General features: G+C 43.0%; 1 protein-coding gene across 1 annotated transcript in view; it reads right to left on the bottom strand.

The window, feature by feature from the left end:
• The window catches only part of LOC117831452 (serine/threonine-protein phosphatase 2B catalytic subunit gamma isoform-like), a 36,618-nt gene that overhangs the window by 8,679 nt on the left and 10,362 nt on the right, over positions 1-17,577 (bottom strand). The window contains exons 2-5 of the mRNA XM_034710159.1: positions 10,832-11,029; positions 7,049-7,173; positions 1,297-1,408; positions 1,037-1,182 (exon numbers count right to left, since the gene is read on the bottom strand). Of these exons, the coding sequence (XP_034566050.1) occupies positions 1,037-1,182; positions 1,297-1,408; positions 7,049-7,173; positions 10,832-11,029 (581 nt within the window). The remainder of the gene's footprint in view (positions 1-1,036; positions 1,183-1,296; positions 1,409-7,048; positions 7,174-10,831; positions 11,030-17,577) is intronic.

Genomic DNA, 17,577 nt, shown 5'->3' with positions numbered 1-17,577 from the left:
ACATCATTCATGGAAGAGCAGTTTGAGTTTCTACTGAGGTCTGAACATTTTCCTCCAGTCACATAACTCTATTTTATAAATGCACAGAGATCTCAGAGTTTTAGAAGAGTGAGAACTTTTCTGCAGAACAGTTGACTTCATTAACAGATCATTCGTTCACGGCGAGCTCCTTCTGTCGGTCTGTGCGAGCAAATGAGTCCAGCTTCTGTCACACACGTCGAGTGTTTGTGTTCATGAGTCGTCCGTCTCTTTAAAAATGAACCCCTTGATCGGCTTTCACAGGGAAACATCGGCAAACTGTACCAAACATACCGTTATGTTCAGTGTTCTCCACCTGTGAGAGAACACGCCTCTTTCTCTTTGTCAGCAGGTGACTACGAGGCCACGCCCACAATATTTAGCCCCTCCTCCTCCTCTTTAGACCTTTATTTTACCAGGTTAAAAATGTTTGAGAACCAGTTCTCATTTACAAACATGAATCATTTAAAATCTAGCTGCAGCCTCCAGCCGTGAGAAATAAAGCTAATGCAGAAGTGTTAGAAACTGCAGTTCATCAAGCGTCCACTAGAGGCTGGGTCTAGAAGCAGCAGAAGCCACACACACACCCATTCAGAGAGCTGATCTTTATAATAAGCATGTTTACAGCCTGGTTCAGAACATGATTCTAGTCTGAAGAGCTCATTTATCTTCTGGAACACATCGTACAGGGGGGAACTCAAGATATTACAGTTAAGGGTTTTGCCCAAATAAGGGCGTGGCTGACTTCATTGACAGGCGGGAACACTGTAGCTGTTAGCGAGGAGGCTAAAGCCCCGCCTCTAGTTAGGTTTAGTCAGCATTTCCAAGATGGCGACGGACGATGTTCGGTCACAAAACTCTGAAACTAACGGGTGACGTCCCAGAGACTACGTCCATGTTTATACACTCTGTGGTTAAGTAAGCAGCATTAGTTTGACCCTGACCCTGCTGCAGCCTCCTGCAGTATAAAGACAAGCCCCTCCTCCTGTGATAGGCTCCTCCCCCCTCCGTCTCTTACCTTCCGGATGTCGTCCAGGCAGGTGATCTCAGGGCTCAGGCCTCCGTGCACGCAGAGAAACTGCTGGTTGAGGAGAGCAGCCAGGGGCAGGCAGTCAAACGCATCCATACAGGCGTCATACACACGCTCAGAGTACTTTATTTTACCTGCACATGAAACACACACACACACAGATCAGATCAGAGACACACACACAGATCAGTACAGAGACACACACACACACAGAGGCTTTTAAAGAGAGACCCAGCATCAGGACTCACACTCCTGTTTGAAGGTGAAGTACTCTGTGAGATGCCGGCACTCGTGGTTGCCTCTGAGCAGGAACAGGGTGTTGGGGTGGTTGATCTTCAGAGCCCACAGGTAGAGTACACACTGCAGGTAAGAGCACACACACACAGACACACAGACACACAGAGACACACACAGAGACATGAGGTTAACAGGTGAAGCCTTCACTGATACATTATCAGAAGGCGGCACATTAAGGCGAGGACGTGATCTCTGCAGCTGATTGTATCGACGTGTTTTACAGCTCACATCCTGTTCGGCTTCATAAACCTGATTCAGAGGATCCTGAAGTCTCTGATAAGGTCTGGTTTTACTGGTTTAATCACCAGGTCCAGGTTTGTTTTGGAGAGGAGACCTCAGCAGATAGTCGTGCCTCAGTAAAAGTTCCTCTTCCTGCTGCATGGAGCTGCAGAATCACAGAATCTCAGTGTTTATTTACTGCTTCTGATTGGAAGACGACCTGAGGACACCTTCCATCAGGTGATAGACGTCACCCAGGTGAACACAGAGAGCCTGTGTTTGCAGAGCGTGCAGCGTGGTCTTGTTGTTGTCTAACTCTTGAAGATAATAAACTCTGGATGTGTTTTGTTATGGTTAAAGAGCTCCTGCACGACTTCCAAACAAACCCACTCGCTCAGCTGTCAGTCATCCCCTCCGTGTTTCTGTGCAGAGTGGAACCACCTGGTAAATTTCAGCTTTCTTGTTTCACGGAGGCGTCGAAACAGGAGCCGGATCTGACCAGCTGTTCATCCAGAACCCAGCAGGCCCCGATCATCATCACAGAGGAGGAAGAATAACGAGAGGATGGGTTCACTCTGCAGCACCATTACATCACCGAGTAACTCTGCAGAAATGTCGCAGTATCATCAGGACATTCATGAACATTTCTCTCACAGGAGAGGAAGAAAAGAAGTGTGATGATGATTTAAACGCCCTCAGGAGCAGCTCTCAGAGAGCCCAGTGTAAATGGAACCACAAACTGCAGCTCGCTCTGATCGGCTTCATGATGAGGGGAGAGCGGCTCGGCGGCAGAGACCTGCAGTGGGTTTTAAACAGCATCAAAATACACTGAAGAAGAAGAAGGGACTTCATCTCTTCTGCACGGCTGCTTTCACACAACACATCACACCCTGTCATAGTGGACTCTGAAGGTTCAGGGAGGATCGGACTCAAATCTGAGTCTGGGTCCAGTCCTCCTCCTGATCCCTCTGAGGCGTGAGGATGACGAGGGCGAAGACATTAAACATGTTCAACATGTACGATCAGACATCCTGTCTTATTGTGGGGAACCCTGAGAACAGCTGAGCACGCACTCTGTGGGTCACAGCCAATCAGGAAGCGAGCTGCCTGAAGGGGTGAGCACCACAAACGCAGCCATGGAGACGATGGTAAACAGGAAGTGTAAAGATGGACGGAGGAGCAAGTTGTTGGTTTGTGGCGACAACTCGAGTGTTTCTAAACGCGTCTGCAAGACAAACCACAACCACACCGACGAGGAGGCGAGGAGACGAGGAGGCGAGGAGAGAGACGAGGGCGCTGCCGGGGGGGCCTCGTGGTTAAGTCGTGCGCCTCGTGTAAAGATGCAGACGGCGCTCTCTCTCCAAGTTTCCTGCTCTATCAGCCGTCCTATCCTCTCAACGCAGGTGATCAACTTTCCTCAGGAACTAGGGACCTTTTGAAGAACTCTCAGAACCAGGGTCTGAATTAAGTTCCTGGGTAGTTAATCTCCTGCTCAGGGGGAAGGTCCAGGAACTTTAGGGGGCGGGGTCTGCAGTGCTGAACTGTGTTTTTATTTCCCCCTCTGTCCACAGTAACATCATCACACACCTGTGATCCACTTGGTTTAATACCTCCTGAACATCGGTCTCCTCTGAGCCTGAGAGTGTGAATGCGTCTCTCCTCCCGGTGTTCCGGTTTTAAAAGTGACCCTGTAAACTGGAGACCTTCAGCTGAACGTGTCAGTGTTTGTGGAGTTTACACAGCTGTTGAAACACAGAGGGAGTTCCTGGGAATGCAAACTAGTTTAGTTTTTATTAAGATTTCAAAATATCCTCATCGGATATTTAATGATGGTCTAAAGACGTTTATGAGGGATGCATCCGGCTGAGAGTCTCCAGTTAACAGGGTCGCTCTTTACACTGGAACACCGGTCCATCTCTGATAGGACTTTTAAATCTGTCTTCTTGCTTTAAGTTGAGTGTTTCAGACGTTTTGAATCCTCTTTGTCTCGAGAGCTTGTCTCCTTTCAAGGAACAGCACAAGAGGAATCTCCTTCATGCTAACAGGCTAACTGTGGTGACGGCCTGTCTGTCTTCTTCTATGGTGTCATCTTTGTTCCCACACGTCACTGACTTGATTCGCATAATCTCTACAGGTCTTCAGGCCTCGGTGGAAACTCAGACAACAGAACATAAAGAACAGAATGTCACAAAAAGAGATGAAATTTTAAAAAAGAAAGAAAATGTGAAAAGAATAAAACAAGGGGAATATTTTTTGTTTGTAAAGGTTTAAAAATATCCAAAAATTAGCCCAAAAAAATGAAAAAGTTAGAAATGTCCAAATAAAAAATAAGCCATATCAATACAGACAATAATAATGTTGTAACATTTTGTAATTAAGGTTTGTTTGTTTGTTTTTTCCCTTGTATTCTTATAGATTTTTCCCTTTATTTTAAAGATGTGTAAATATATTTTATGTAATTGTAATTGTGTGTCTTTGGAAATGACTGAAAAACTCAATAAACATGTTAAAAACAGACAAACAGCTCTATCTGATTAGTCACGTAAAATAATAAAATGTTTAAAAACTAGAAAAATTAAATTAAAATAAGGAAAATTATACTCAAATAAAAATGGAGTTTAGATTGATTTAAAAAGGTTAAAAAGAGACAAAACTGTTAAAAGTAAATACATTCAGAAAAGTGTGAAAATGACTAAAAATGTCCAAAAGGTAAGAGTAAAAAATGTTTAACATAATGCTTAAAATATTTAAAAAGTTTTAAGAAATGTGAAGACAGAAAAATCACAAAACTTAAGTCTGAAATGTTTAAAATCAATAACAAAATGTTGAATTTAAAAAAAGTTATATTTAACATCTGGGCCACAAGAACCGTCTAGTTCCTTGAAGAGAAGTTCCTGGTACTTCTGGTTGAAAAGCACCTTTAGTGTGTTCTGTGTCAGCACCTGTTCAGATCTTTAAATCTTGCAGCGTGGACCAGGACTCACTCAAACAGAGGGTTTGTCTTGCTGTGTAATAACATACTGGGTATAAAAAGCGTCTCAGTGAACAGTAGAGCTCCTCCTGTTAACACACTTATCTTAAATAAAGGATGTAAAAATAACAGAAAGCTGTAAAGGCGAGCTCCGTGTCCGTCTCAGGTGTTAAGGTTGTGCAGAAAGGTGTGAAGTGTTGCAGCGAGGAGCGGCGTGTTAAAGAGTTTAAACTAAAGAGAGAATGTGTGATGAACACAGAGCGCTCCAAATACAGCCTGTTATTATTAAACATGCTGATTTAATAGGATGTTACATTAATGTAGCAGCGCTCTCTGATTTATAACTAACTCTGGCTCCAGTATTCGTCTCTGCTCTCTTTATGAAATCTATGCAGACAGCTTTGTTGGTACATTTTTGTGTACAGGGGCATGCTGGGTAAACTGCCTTCAGACTTATATAATCTCATTATCCAGACCTCCAGCAGTTCCGTCTTTATTCCAGACCTCGTTTGAAGCCGCTGTGACTGAGAAATGAAGCCGCCTGGTGGAGCTGGGTTCGGTCTCCTCTTGTATTTGATGTCTGTGTTTCCCCGTCTGTTGTGTTTTTATTCATTTAGGGACTGGAACTGGTTCTGCCTTTGAAGGCAGGTTTCATCTCACAGGACACGAGGACAGTTTCAGAAGCTGCACCTCTGAACCTCACAGACCTTCAAATCTGACGCCAAACTTTGAACACTGACTCACTTCTCTGTTGGTCCACGTTCAGGGCGTTATATCTGTGCTGATACGGTCCACACAGGTAGACCTGTTCAGCAGGGGAGGACAGATTTCAGTGTTGAAGATCTGCAGAGATAAAGAGAGCTGAAGGTTCCTCCAGGATGCATTATTCTCTGGATTCAGCAGCTGGTTTCAGAAGGTGTAGTGAAGACTTCCACCAGATCCATGTCCAGTCCGTCTCCTACTCTCTCGTCCATCAACATCCAGGACCTCCAGACAGCTGGAGTCATGTGACCGAGGTTTCCCCTTCTGTAATCCCTGAATCAAGGATTCTCCTCCTCCTCCTCTCCTCATCCATGTTGTCTTTCTGGTCCTCTGAAAACCTCTGACCTGTTGACGCTGTGACGGATCAGAGACGGACCAGACACGGATCTGATGGAATTTGGCCGGTGATATTTACCGTCATGTTTATCAAACGGTTGTTATTCGGGCTCTTTAGATTCCTGATTAAGGAAAGAGGAGCGCCATTCAAAAAGAGAATACTTCACTTTAGCTGCAATGTGCATGCCAGGCCAGTAGTTGGCAGTATAGCTTTGTAATGAAACACCACTGAAGAACACAAAGCACCTGAGCATGAAGGCGTTCTTCAACAGAGCGGTGGGGACGCTGAGCACAAACACAGCTCTGTGGTCAGCCTGTTGCTTTGACTGGGAGCTTAATACACGTGTGTGAACGTAGCCGTGAAGGAGACAGAAGGCGTTTCCACCTGGTTCCTGAAGTTAGTACTTTGAGCCTCTAAACACATCCATAACCTTCTTGTTCTCTGTTCATGGTACGCCTGTAACTTCCCTCTCTCCTGTAGTCGTGGTATCCACAGAGTTATTAAAGATGTGGTTTCATCTCATTAGCACAGTATCAAGTCTTAAACCCTGACCTCCTCTGTGAGCTCTCTAAAGTGGAACACGTGTCTGAAACACAAACTTCAGGTAGTGGAAGTCGTCTGGAGATAAATGACTTCTAAATTAATCTGGTTCAATGGAGCGTCTGTTGCTCTAGAATGTGTCTGACCCTGATTCTGTTTGCCTCTCACTCTGAAGGATCTCTCTCTCTTTGAGGTCTAGACGAGACCGTCTCCGTTTTTGAACCGGTACAGGAGAAAAGAAGAAGAGTGGAGTAAAGAGGTAAACTACAGGATTTCATTCAAACTCTGAGAGAGGTTTATTTCTCTCTCAGGTGTGACGGCAGACCCACAACAATCAGCTCCTCCTAACAGCTGATCGTCATGTTTAAATCCTTTTCTGTCTTCATCCCTTCATCAGAATATTATTTGATGTTTAAAGAAGTGAACCTCGTCCCTGACAGATGGATAAAGAAATTCTCCTCTCGTCTTGTTTTGCAGGATTCTCTCTGAAACTCTGGGAGACGTGTATTTCTTTCCGTCCCTGTGGTTTGGACAGGAGCGAGCGTTCCAGGATGTCCACTAATCCTCACAGCAGCTAATAAAGACATCCTGCCATCCACAGATCCACACACTCCCTCCAGAGAACACACCCAGCCCTGCCTCTGATTGTTTTGGAAACGGGACACACACACACACACACACACATAACGAGGTCTGAGGCGTGTGTGTGTGTGTGTGTGTGTGTGTGTGTGTGTGTGTGTGTGTGTGTGTGTGGAGCAGCAGACAGTGTGTCTTTCATTTCCTACGACTATTTAAAGACGCAGCGCTAAGCCTCGCTCCAAATGTCAGAAACACAAACATGTGAGGAGGGAGGAGGGAGGAGGCGGGCTCATACCTCGATGCTGAAGTACCCCCGGTCCACGTAGTCGCCCAGGAACAGGTAGCGGGTGCTGCTGGGGGACCCGCCCACCTCGAAGAGCTTCATCAGGTCAAAGAACTGTCCGTGGACGTCTCCACACACTGAACACACAAAGGACAGATGTCAGGAAGCTGCTGCAGCATGTAGATTTCATCAGATTCAGCTTCTCTTTCCTGAAGACCAACCGGACGAGTTCTCAAACAAGAGTCATTGTTTGGAAACAAGGAAACAAGGAAACAAGGAAACAAGGAAACAAGGAAAGGATTCACGGTCCAGGAAAGAGAAGCTGAAAACGTTTACATTTAAAGAAAGACGAACAGATGATTTCATGTTTTAGGAGACAAAGAGAGACAACACATATTCAAGAATCAACTCAGGGTTCCTAAATCTAGATTTCAATTGAACTCAGAGGTTTGTTCTTCTTGATAACAACAATCCTCATCTTCACTCTCTCGTACCAGTCGAACTGAAAGATTTATCAGGCGGCCGTCAGCTCATCTAAATAATTTCAAACCTCTACTTTCTCTGTGCTCACACATCCTTAACTTCAGGATCTGACCTGATGGAGGACTTCAGAGATCTTCAGTCAGAGATCTTCAGAGATCTTCAGTCAGAGATCTTCAGTCAGAGATCTTCAGTAAGAGATCTTCAGTCAGAGATCTTCAGTCAGAGATCTTCAGTCAGAGATCTTCAGTCAGAGATCTTCAGAGATCTTCAGTCAGAGATCTTCAGTCAGAGATCTTCAGTCAGGGATCTTCAGAGATCTTCAGAGATCTTCAGAGATCTTCAGTCAGAGATCTTCAGTCAGAGATCTTCAGTCAGAGATCTTCAGAGATCTTCAGTCAGAGATCTTCAGTCAGAGATCTTCAGTCAGGGATCTTCAGTCAGAGATCTTCAGTCAGAGATCTTCAGAGATCTTCAGTCAGAGATCTTCAGTCAGGGATCTTCAGTCAGAGATCTTCAGTCAGGGATCTTCAGAGATCTTCAGTCAGAGATCTTCAGTCAGAGATCTTCAGAGATCTTCAGTCAGAGATCTTCAGTCAGAGATCTTCAGTCAGAGATCTTCAGAGATCTTCAGTCAGAGATCTTCAGAGATCTTCAGTCAGGGAGGTTTTATTTCTCTCTCTGGGGTCGGGACAGGAGAACTAGTCTAAGGTTTGATGGCAGACCTTCAACATTCAACTCTTCCTAACAGCTGTGTTTCAACTGATCGTCATGTTTATCGTTTCAGTGATCCACATCTTTCTGACTGTAAATGTTTGTGATTAGTGTTTAATCACTGGGTCTGTTTGTTCCTGAGAGAGGTTAACCTGGTGAAGATCACTGAGAGGTCATTTATAGAAGTTATATCCTGTTCCTGCGTCGCTCCGTGTTTAATGGAGCAGTAAAGTAACTTAGAACAAACTGTGAGTTGACTCCAGGTCGTCTCTGACCAGGAACCAAAGTGGAAACTGAAGAGCTCTGTGAGGTTTAACCTCAGAGATACGACGTCTTTGGACGTTTTATAGATGTTGGTCTCATAAACCTAAAATAATGATACGCATGGTTAACTCAAAAACATGCTGAAACACTTCAACGTCTGATTCTGTCCAAAAACAACATTAAACATATAATTCAGTATTTTAAGAGAGCATGAAGCGGGGGAGTCTTCAACCTTCAGAGGCTGAAACTTAACTTAAAGGGGACATATCATGCTTTTTTCATCAATATATATTGGTCTAAGAGGTCCCCAAAACATGTCTTTAAAGTTTATACTCAAAAAAATACTTTGAAATCAGATTTTGGCATGCCTGAAAAGTCCTCTTCTTCATTCCTCATCAGGACACTCTGTTTTCTCTCTGACCACGCCCCCTCCGGAAGTGGATGTGCCTCGGCTCTCCAGCACGTTGATCTAATGTTTACATGTTGGCTGAATATACACGGCTGCTCAGAGATCACGTTACTTCAACCCTCTGAATCTGATCCTGACGGAGAGGCGCCTGTAGCAGGACCTTTCTGAACGATTGGTCATAGATTTAGTGTTTCTTGTTGTTTTATTTATCAGTATGTAGTTACAGTCTATGGTATGTAGACGTGTGTCTTGGTACACAGCTACGAACATGTAGCTATGTGGCTATGCTAACTAGCGCTAGCACTTATCCATGATAAATAAAAATCATCCACTAGATCTTCAAATCTGCAGACGTGGGGAGTAAAACCGACCTCTGCCAGAAAGGCAGCAGGACCTTTTATGAAGGATTGGTCACAGATTTAGTGTTTCTTGTTGTTTTATTTGTCAGTATGTCGACGTGTGTCTTGGTACACAGCTACAGCTACAGCTACACAGCTATGAACATGTAGCTATGTGGCTATGCCAATTAGCGCTAGCACTTATCCATGATAAATAAAAATCATCCACTAGATCTTCAAATCTGCAGACGTGGGGAGTAAAACCGACCTCTGCCAGAAAGGCAGCAGGACCTTTCTGAAGGATTGGTCACAGATTCTGTGTTTCTTGTTTTATTTGTCAGTATGTCGACGTGTGTCTTGGTACACAGCTACAGTTACGACATGTAGCTATGTAGCTATGCTAACTAGCGCTAGCACTTATCCATGATAAATAAAAATCATCCACTAGATCTTCAAATCTGCAGACGTGGGGAGTAAAACCGACCTTTGTGTTTATTAAGACAGCCTACAACTAGCATGCCTCCCTCCTAAGCTCCTTGTTAGCACACATGTGTGCAGGTAATGAAAAACGGAGGAGGGATTCAGTATTATTTTATACAGTCTATGGGCTGAACAAGCTCCGAGCTCTGACTCCGTGACAGACCGGATATTGTTGTTGCGTCACAAAAACACGGAAGTCTGAAACGGCTCGTTTCACACACATTTATAGAAAGGTGGAGAAATCAGAACAGGGGCAGAATGGATTTTTTTCATTCTCGGGGGGTTTGTAGACATGCCAGGGACACATATTTCAGGTAAAGAACCATTAGAAAGTCAATTTTGCATGATATGTCACCTTTAAAGAGCTCCTCTATGGACCTGCAGATAATTATCTTAATATGTAATAATTCAACAACTTCTGTCTTCACTGATTGAGGATTTGGTCGACAAGATGAAGTCTTTAAAATTCAATATTTGGTGTTCTTGTTTAAGAGATAACTCAAGTGTTTGCTCTTTTTTGAATCCTCAAAGAAGAAGAAAACTTTCCTTTATAGTGACTTACTTTTTGGATCTACTGATCGCGACATCGCTCAATAAAATAATAATTAACTTTAATGTTTTCACTGGATTCATAAACAGAAGCTATAAACCGTGGAGCCCTGAGAAATCTGAAGAACAGACGGAGCAGAGAGAGACACAAACGGAGACAAACGGCAGAAAATGGGAACAATAAGTGTGAAGAAGGAGAGCAGGAGGGGACAGGAATAGTCCGAGGGCACGAGGGTGGAGGGGTGGATGCCTAAGCTAAGCCACATGTCAGAGAGGGCAGCTGTAGAAATAGCCCGCAGCACACGCTCCGTCTTTGTCTCTCTGCTCCCTCTTCCTCCCTCCTCCCTCCTCCTCCTCCTCCTCCTCCTCCTCCTCCTCCTCCTCCTCCCTTCCCTTCTCATCCCTCCTCCTCCTCCTCCCTCCTCCTCCCTCCTCCTCCCTCCTCCTCCTCCTCCTCCTCCTCCTCCTCCTCCCTCCTCCCTCCTCCTCCTCCTCCCTCCTCCTCCCTCCTCCTCCTCCTCCTCCTTCTCCACGGAGACGGAGGTGAGTCTGGGGGTTTACCTGTGATGGGAGCCTCCACCTCCAGCATGCATTTCTCCTGGCGGAGGATGCTGGCTCCCTCGTTGATGATCCTCAGAGCCGCCTCCTCCTCCAGACGACCCTCCTTCACCAGGTGGGCCTTCAGGTGCTCCACGCTGGGCCTCCCATCTACGTACAGGTCTTTGATGGTCAGGCGGTTGCCGGGAGGATATGGCACCGCTACAAACACAGAGAGAGGAGAGAGAGAGAGAGAGACACGGGTCAGACTGTGAAACTGTGAGAAGACACTTTTTAAATGATGCACAAAGTCCAGATCCTGGTTCTGAAAGTTCCCCCTCTAAACACAACCACAGAAGGGAACCAGCGGATCAGGGCGGCAGCCAACAACTATTTTCACATTGGACTGATCTCAGCCCAAACTTCAGGAGTCTTCCTCTGTCTGACCAACAGAAGTTTAAAGAGAGTCCACCTGAGACTCTGCAGGCACACAGAGATTTATCTGACTCTCCTGTTCCACCAGAGAACCTTACCCTGAAGAGAAACCGGCTGCTCCTATGTACGATCAAGAACCCCGGAATCTGTATAAAATACGCTTAAAGCTAACACAAGTTAATAACTATAGTAATGATTATTATTGGATGCATTAAATGCCGTCACATGTTGTGTCCTCACTGTAGTTCAGCCTCCCTCCACTAGCTGGAGCTGTGTCTCTGCTGCCATGACGCTCTGCAGCTCTACTACCTGGATGTAAAGGAGCAGAGGTGATGATGTCATCAGGTAGTGGGCGTGGTTTGTCAGTATGTTGATGTAGTAAATGGAGATAAAGTTGTATGTAGGCTGTGTCTGGTTAAACTGAGACATGAGGAACCAGCACAGGCCTGAGGACGCTGACCTGCAGATGGAGCTAGCTCTGCTGGAGGTAGACTCACTCACTCTGCAGACTCTGAGATCCTGTGTTAAATAAAATGTGAATAATCATGACTGTGGAGTCGGACTTTAAATTTCAATTCAAAAGCAAAACAACAACATCGGCATGCAGGAGGTCACGGAGCAAGTCGCTTTCTTGGCGTAACTTTAAATGCTTCATATATGCCGAATCTGAACGACCTAATAGTTACACCTCACACTACAGAGAGCCTTTTTAATCAGTTAAAACTGGATCATGTGAACAAGGATCTGTTAAATAAAGTTTGATGTGTTCCTGAAGTGTCACTGAACGATTTCTAAACTTTGAGTTCCTGCCTTCAGGACACAGAGTCTCCTGTGTGAGTAAGTATTCATAGAAGTGGTCTCTCCTGTCTCTGTACCTCAGTCAGCCTGCCTCCTCTCTCTGCTCTCTGTGTCTGAAACACGCCCTGCTCATGTGTCTGTATCTCGTCTGTTCTTATCAGGGTGATGTTGTTTTAAGCGTGTTGATCGGCCTGAAACTCGTCCCCTTGTGTAAATGTGTTCCCTCGTGTTATTACGGCGTGTATTTGCACACACAAGTCAAAGACAAATTCTGCCGTCCGCCTGCAAAAAGCAGAGTTCAGTTATCTTTAACTGGGTGTTGTTGATCTCTCTCTCAGAGCGGGTGTGATACTCCCACTCTGCACACTTTTTTTATTTCACACTCAACCGTGAAAACAATTCAGAGTTTGTCCAACAAGTGACTTCTGCCAAGTAAAACCCTCCTCCTCTCTGAATCAGCAGTTTGTGTGCTCGCCTGTCAGAGCCCAGTTTATGCAAAACCACCGGACAGCAGAGCACGCCGCGTTATCTGCCGACAGGTCAGATAGAACCATGAATATCTGATCACAACATGCAGATAGAGTTAAACAAAGATGATCTGAGCTCAAAGATACGACCTGAAAATCTCTTAAAGCTGAACTCTTATTGGTCCTTGGCTGAGAGAAGTCTCTGCAGCTTCTCCTCCTTCATGATGTCTGTTCTGTTTTCTGTTTTCTGCGACCGTCACAGAAAACTTCCAGAAGTTAAAGTTTGTTTTCAGCAGTAAGGATTATCGGTCTCAGGTTTAAACTTTCTGCGTGGTTAGATTCTGTTGATGTGACTTTTTAAAGTGTAACAGACCAAACAAGTGATTAGGTAATGAGGAGCAGATTGGTGTTGAGTGAATTAACATTTCTCCTCTGCTAACAGAGAATCAGAGTGTTTCTTTGCTCTCTGCAGACTTCAGTTAGGATGAATGTTAAACTCTCTGCCCCTGGACGTTAAAACATTGAGCTCTCTGAGTGTTTTTAAAAGTTGAATTAAGATTAACCTTTTTAGTCTGGCTTTAACTAATAATAGGATTCCATTAAATGGAAATTAATCCATTTAATAATGCTGGACTGCATTATTACTTTTATGAACATTGTTTTGGCATCAGTATTTATTTATTTCATTTCTATTTTATCTTCTTTTTTATTAATTGTATTTTATTTTATTTAACTGAGTTATTAATTAATTTATTTTATCTTATTTTATTTTTCTGGTATTAATTTGATTTTATTCAATGGATTGATTTTATTTTTATTTATCTTATTTGTATTTTATCTCCTTTTTAAAAATAAATATTTATATATTTTATTATTATTTTATTTTAATTATTAATTATTTGATTCTTATGTAATTATTTGATTTTATTTAATGGATTGATATTTGTATTAATTTTATTTGTATTCTATCTCCTTTTTTTAAAATAAATATTTCTAAATCTTATTATTTTATCTTCATTTTTTATTATTTAATTTTATTTTTATGGTAATTATTTGATTTTATTTAATTGTATTTTCATTTATTTTATCTTCTTATTTTCTAAATTATTTTTTCTAGTAATTATTTGAATTTGTTTAATTGATTATTTTTTATTTTCCAGTATTTAATATCACCTTCCTCTCTCTGGTGGTAGCCTTGTATCATTTAACCTGTTGTTGTTTCTGTCTGTTCTTGTGTGAAGCTCTTTGCGCTGCATGCTTGAATGCATGAAGCTGCTATATAAATAAATAGGAGTTGTGCGTTGAGTTGAATGTGTGCGTGTGAGACAGCTGGCATCAGTTCATATGGATCTAAACTCTTCCCCCTCTGATCTCTGACTCTACACCTCTTCAGGTGAAGTCTTCAGAGCTCTGCTGAACTCTCACTGCTGTTTTCATATCTCTCAGTCAGATCAGAATTCTCCAGAAGACGATGACGGCATGTCGAGGCTCGACCTGCAGACAAAGGAGAACAGTTTTGGCAGCACAAAGCAGCCTCTGGAGGACATACCGAACGGCTTAATGTGTGGAAAACACCTTCAGCTCACGGGGAGGGAGAGCGGGCTACAGGCTGAGGAGTCAGGAGATCCTGAGCGCTCACACTTGGAACATGTAGAGGAGGAAACTCTGAGTCTGAGCAGGACCAACCTCCAAAACCACGACAGCAGGAGCCTGTTCTGTGGTTAAAGACAGACCTGCAGAAGTGATCATGGTGGACGTACAGACAGATTAACAGCCTGTGTTGGTGTATGTGCAGGAGGCAGAGCTGTCCACACTCAAATTAAGGATTTAAAATCATGCATTTGTAATAACTTTGAAATATGAGTTAGAGAAAAGGACTTCAAAGAAGAGATTAGCATCTCTTTTTAATCGAATTATGAATCAATTTGATGCACAAAAGAATAAAAATGAAGCATCTAAGACTGTTTGTGATTAATAGCTTTAAATGAGATGCAACCTGCAACAGTAGGGACCTAAAAGGAGCAATTTGCTTTCTTTTCAATTGTATAATGCCAGCAAAAGATGGAGGACGCCTCCGCTTGCAGCCTCCGAAGGAATAAAAGGGTTAGGGCTTACATAATCTTTATTAACAGATGTCTGAAAATTAATGCAGAATCTGTTTGCGAGGTATTCCGGTCTCTGCTGTCTAAGTAGCCCTGATTAGTCATGTTTGAGCGAGCTTTGCTTCTGTGCAGGAAAACAGGATTGTGGAGAGCAAGAGAGACGAGAGAAAGGAAACCCTAAAAAGACAGAAACAAAGAACAGCATACGAAATGACTGTCTGCAGATTATCTGAGCAAGCAGCAACCATCGAGGAATGAAGACGATGGAGAAGTGTTAAAAACTGCAGTTCCTTCAGTGGCCACTAGAGGCTGGGTCCAGAAGTACCGGAAACCACATACACACCCATTCAGAGAGCCGATCTGTACAGCAGAGATAAACATGGTTCCAGTTCTGAACAGCTCATCTCTCTATCAGCACACACCGTACGGGGTCAGATTCTTTTATCACTCCTCAGTTTTTAAGTTACAAGTTTTGACGAATTATTAGGGGCGTGGCCTACTTGACTGACAGGCGGGAACAACGTAGCTGTTAGCGAGGAGGCTTCTCGGACGTTACGAAGCGAATTAATTGAAAAATGGTGCTGTGTTGTGTGTTTACTTATTCCATTTCATTACTACTATTACTTTTTACCTTTTTTATTATTCCTGTATTATTCTAGTGTATTTTACTCATTTTCATTTAGTTATTTGGAGGCATTAAGTTGTTGGTATAATGTATATTTTATGTCAATTGTACCATTAGTATTTGTCTTGTCACATAAAACAATAAATATATTGTTGAAAACAAAGTTTTAATTAGGGCCCTAGCACCGCTGGTGGCGAAGGCCCTATTGTAACCCTAAGGATTGTTCTTTCCTCCGCCACTTAAAGTGCATTCTTGGACCCCTGAACGTGAATGAAAGCACAGATATTTTTGCACACTCATCGGGTCTGGTGAGAATTGCAAGTTATTATAGGTCTTGCAGAAAAATTCTCAGTAGCGCCCCCTAGAGGTAAAAAAAAACACCCTACGCATAGAGTTTTTTTGAGCTACATGCATGAAAAGTTCTACGCATATTCATGGCATCAGGATGCAAAATAAAGTCTCTTGCACCCATATCCGAAACTCAACAGGAAGAGCGCCACCTAGCTTTGAACACGAAAAATGGGGCCAAAATGAGTCCAAGCAAGGGTGCATACTTTTGCTAATTTCTCCTAGAGCTTTTCTCTGATTCAGTCCAAACTCGGCACATTCTGTAGTAAACACGTTGACGATTAATACAAAGTAAAGGCATTCCGTTCAGACGAAAATTGTGGGCGTGTCAGACTCTGATGTTTGGAGGTTTTCTTGGCAATCTGCCAAAAACTTGGAACCTTAGCACCACCCAAAGGACACAGGCAGTGTATACTCTCAGATCTTGCTTTCACATCATGTGGTGGCATGTATCAGGCGGCGGTTTACGTGTGGCGGTGGCTCGCGTAGGCGGCGGCTGCAGGTGTGCGAGGGCCCGTTCATCGCCGCTTGTGGCTTTACTTATTTTTGTGATTATAATAATAATCTAAATTATTTTTATCATTAAATTTGTTTATTATTTACTTTTTAAATTGTATTCATTCATTTATTTATATATTTTTATTATTATTAAAGGATTGTATTGTCTTATTGTTATTGTTATATGACACTGTTAATTATAAGTGAAGAGTTCATTTGCAAAAACTGATAACTCACTTTTACATTTTTTTTTAAATGTTTCAAAAAACATTTTTTCTATTACTAGCTTCAGGTATTATCAATCAATTGAAGTTGGGTGGCCTTTACTAAGACAAAATGACATTATTAATTAGTGGTATCTTAAAAATGTAACTTTATTAAAAATGTAACTTTATTAAAAATGTAACTTTATTAAAAATGTATATTAAAAGGAAATATGTTTTTTGAAAATGTATAAAATCTGAGATATCTGTTTTTCCAAATGAACTCTTCAAGTGTTCAACCACTCTGTCAAATGATGCCAAAAAACTTCTTAAACTAAGTTCATGCAAAATAAAACATCTGAACTAACTCCTTCAGATTCTCCTGCATGACTCTGTAAAGTATTATCGCATTGTCTGTTTCCAGCCATATATACGAGCTGACTTTGTCGTCCGGCGTGTTGTGTGTGTTGATGTTTGTGTTGATGTTTGTGTTGATGTTTGTGTTGATGTTTGTGTTGATGTTTGTGTTGATGTTTGTGTTGATGTTTGTGTTGATGTTTGTGTTGATGTTTGTGTTGATGTTTGTGTTGATGTTTGTTGAACTGTGTTTGTCTGCAGCAGCTCTAATGTTTACCTCACAGAGACACAGAGACACAGAGACACAGGGACACAGGGACACCGGTCCTGCTGATGTTTGCTGTCTGTCCGTCCAGAGAGCAGAAACAGAAACAAAGCAGTGCTCTGTGCGTCTCTCTCTGCTTTGCTTATATTTGCCTGGCTGCAGGCCACAGACGCTACGGAGGCCCGCAGGGACAAAGTTCAAGAGCCAGATAAGTCCAGAGAGGTGTTAAATACTGGAATATGTGGGGCATTAAAACACTGAGTGTTTTCTTTATGTTCTCAGTCTGTATGAAGAAGTTTCTCTCTTCCCTCTGACAGAGCTTCTGTTGTTCTTAATTTGAATACCACTTCCTCCAGCGCTCCGCCTCACTTCATTTTACACTTCTGGTTTAGTTTCCTTCCCCTCAGAAAGGGCGCTCTGCTTCTTAATAATCTCGCCTGATCAGCTCCGTGTGTGTGTGTGTGTGTGTGTGTGTGTGTGTGTGTGTGTGTGTGTGTGTGTGTGTGTGTGTGTGTGTGTGTGTGTGTGTGTGTGTGTGTGTGTCAAGTTTCCTCTGCTGGTGACAAACTGAGCGGGTGATGAACCAGTTCACGAGCCCTCGCACGATTGGCTGAATGTGAGCGACCTGGTTTGGTTTCACTCTCTAAACTAGACCACTGGGCCGGGACACTG

This window comes from Notolabrus celidotus, chromosome 19, assembly GCF_009762535.1.
Source record: "Notolabrus celidotus isolate fNotCel1 chromosome 19, fNotCel1.pri, whole genome shotgun sequence".
NCBI lineage: Eukaryota > Metazoa > Chordata > Actinopteri > Labriformes > Labridae > Notolabrus > Notolabrus celidotus.
The sequence above is the reverse complement of the archived record's forward strand: the minus strand, read 5'-3'. Positions and strand labels throughout refer to the sequence as shown.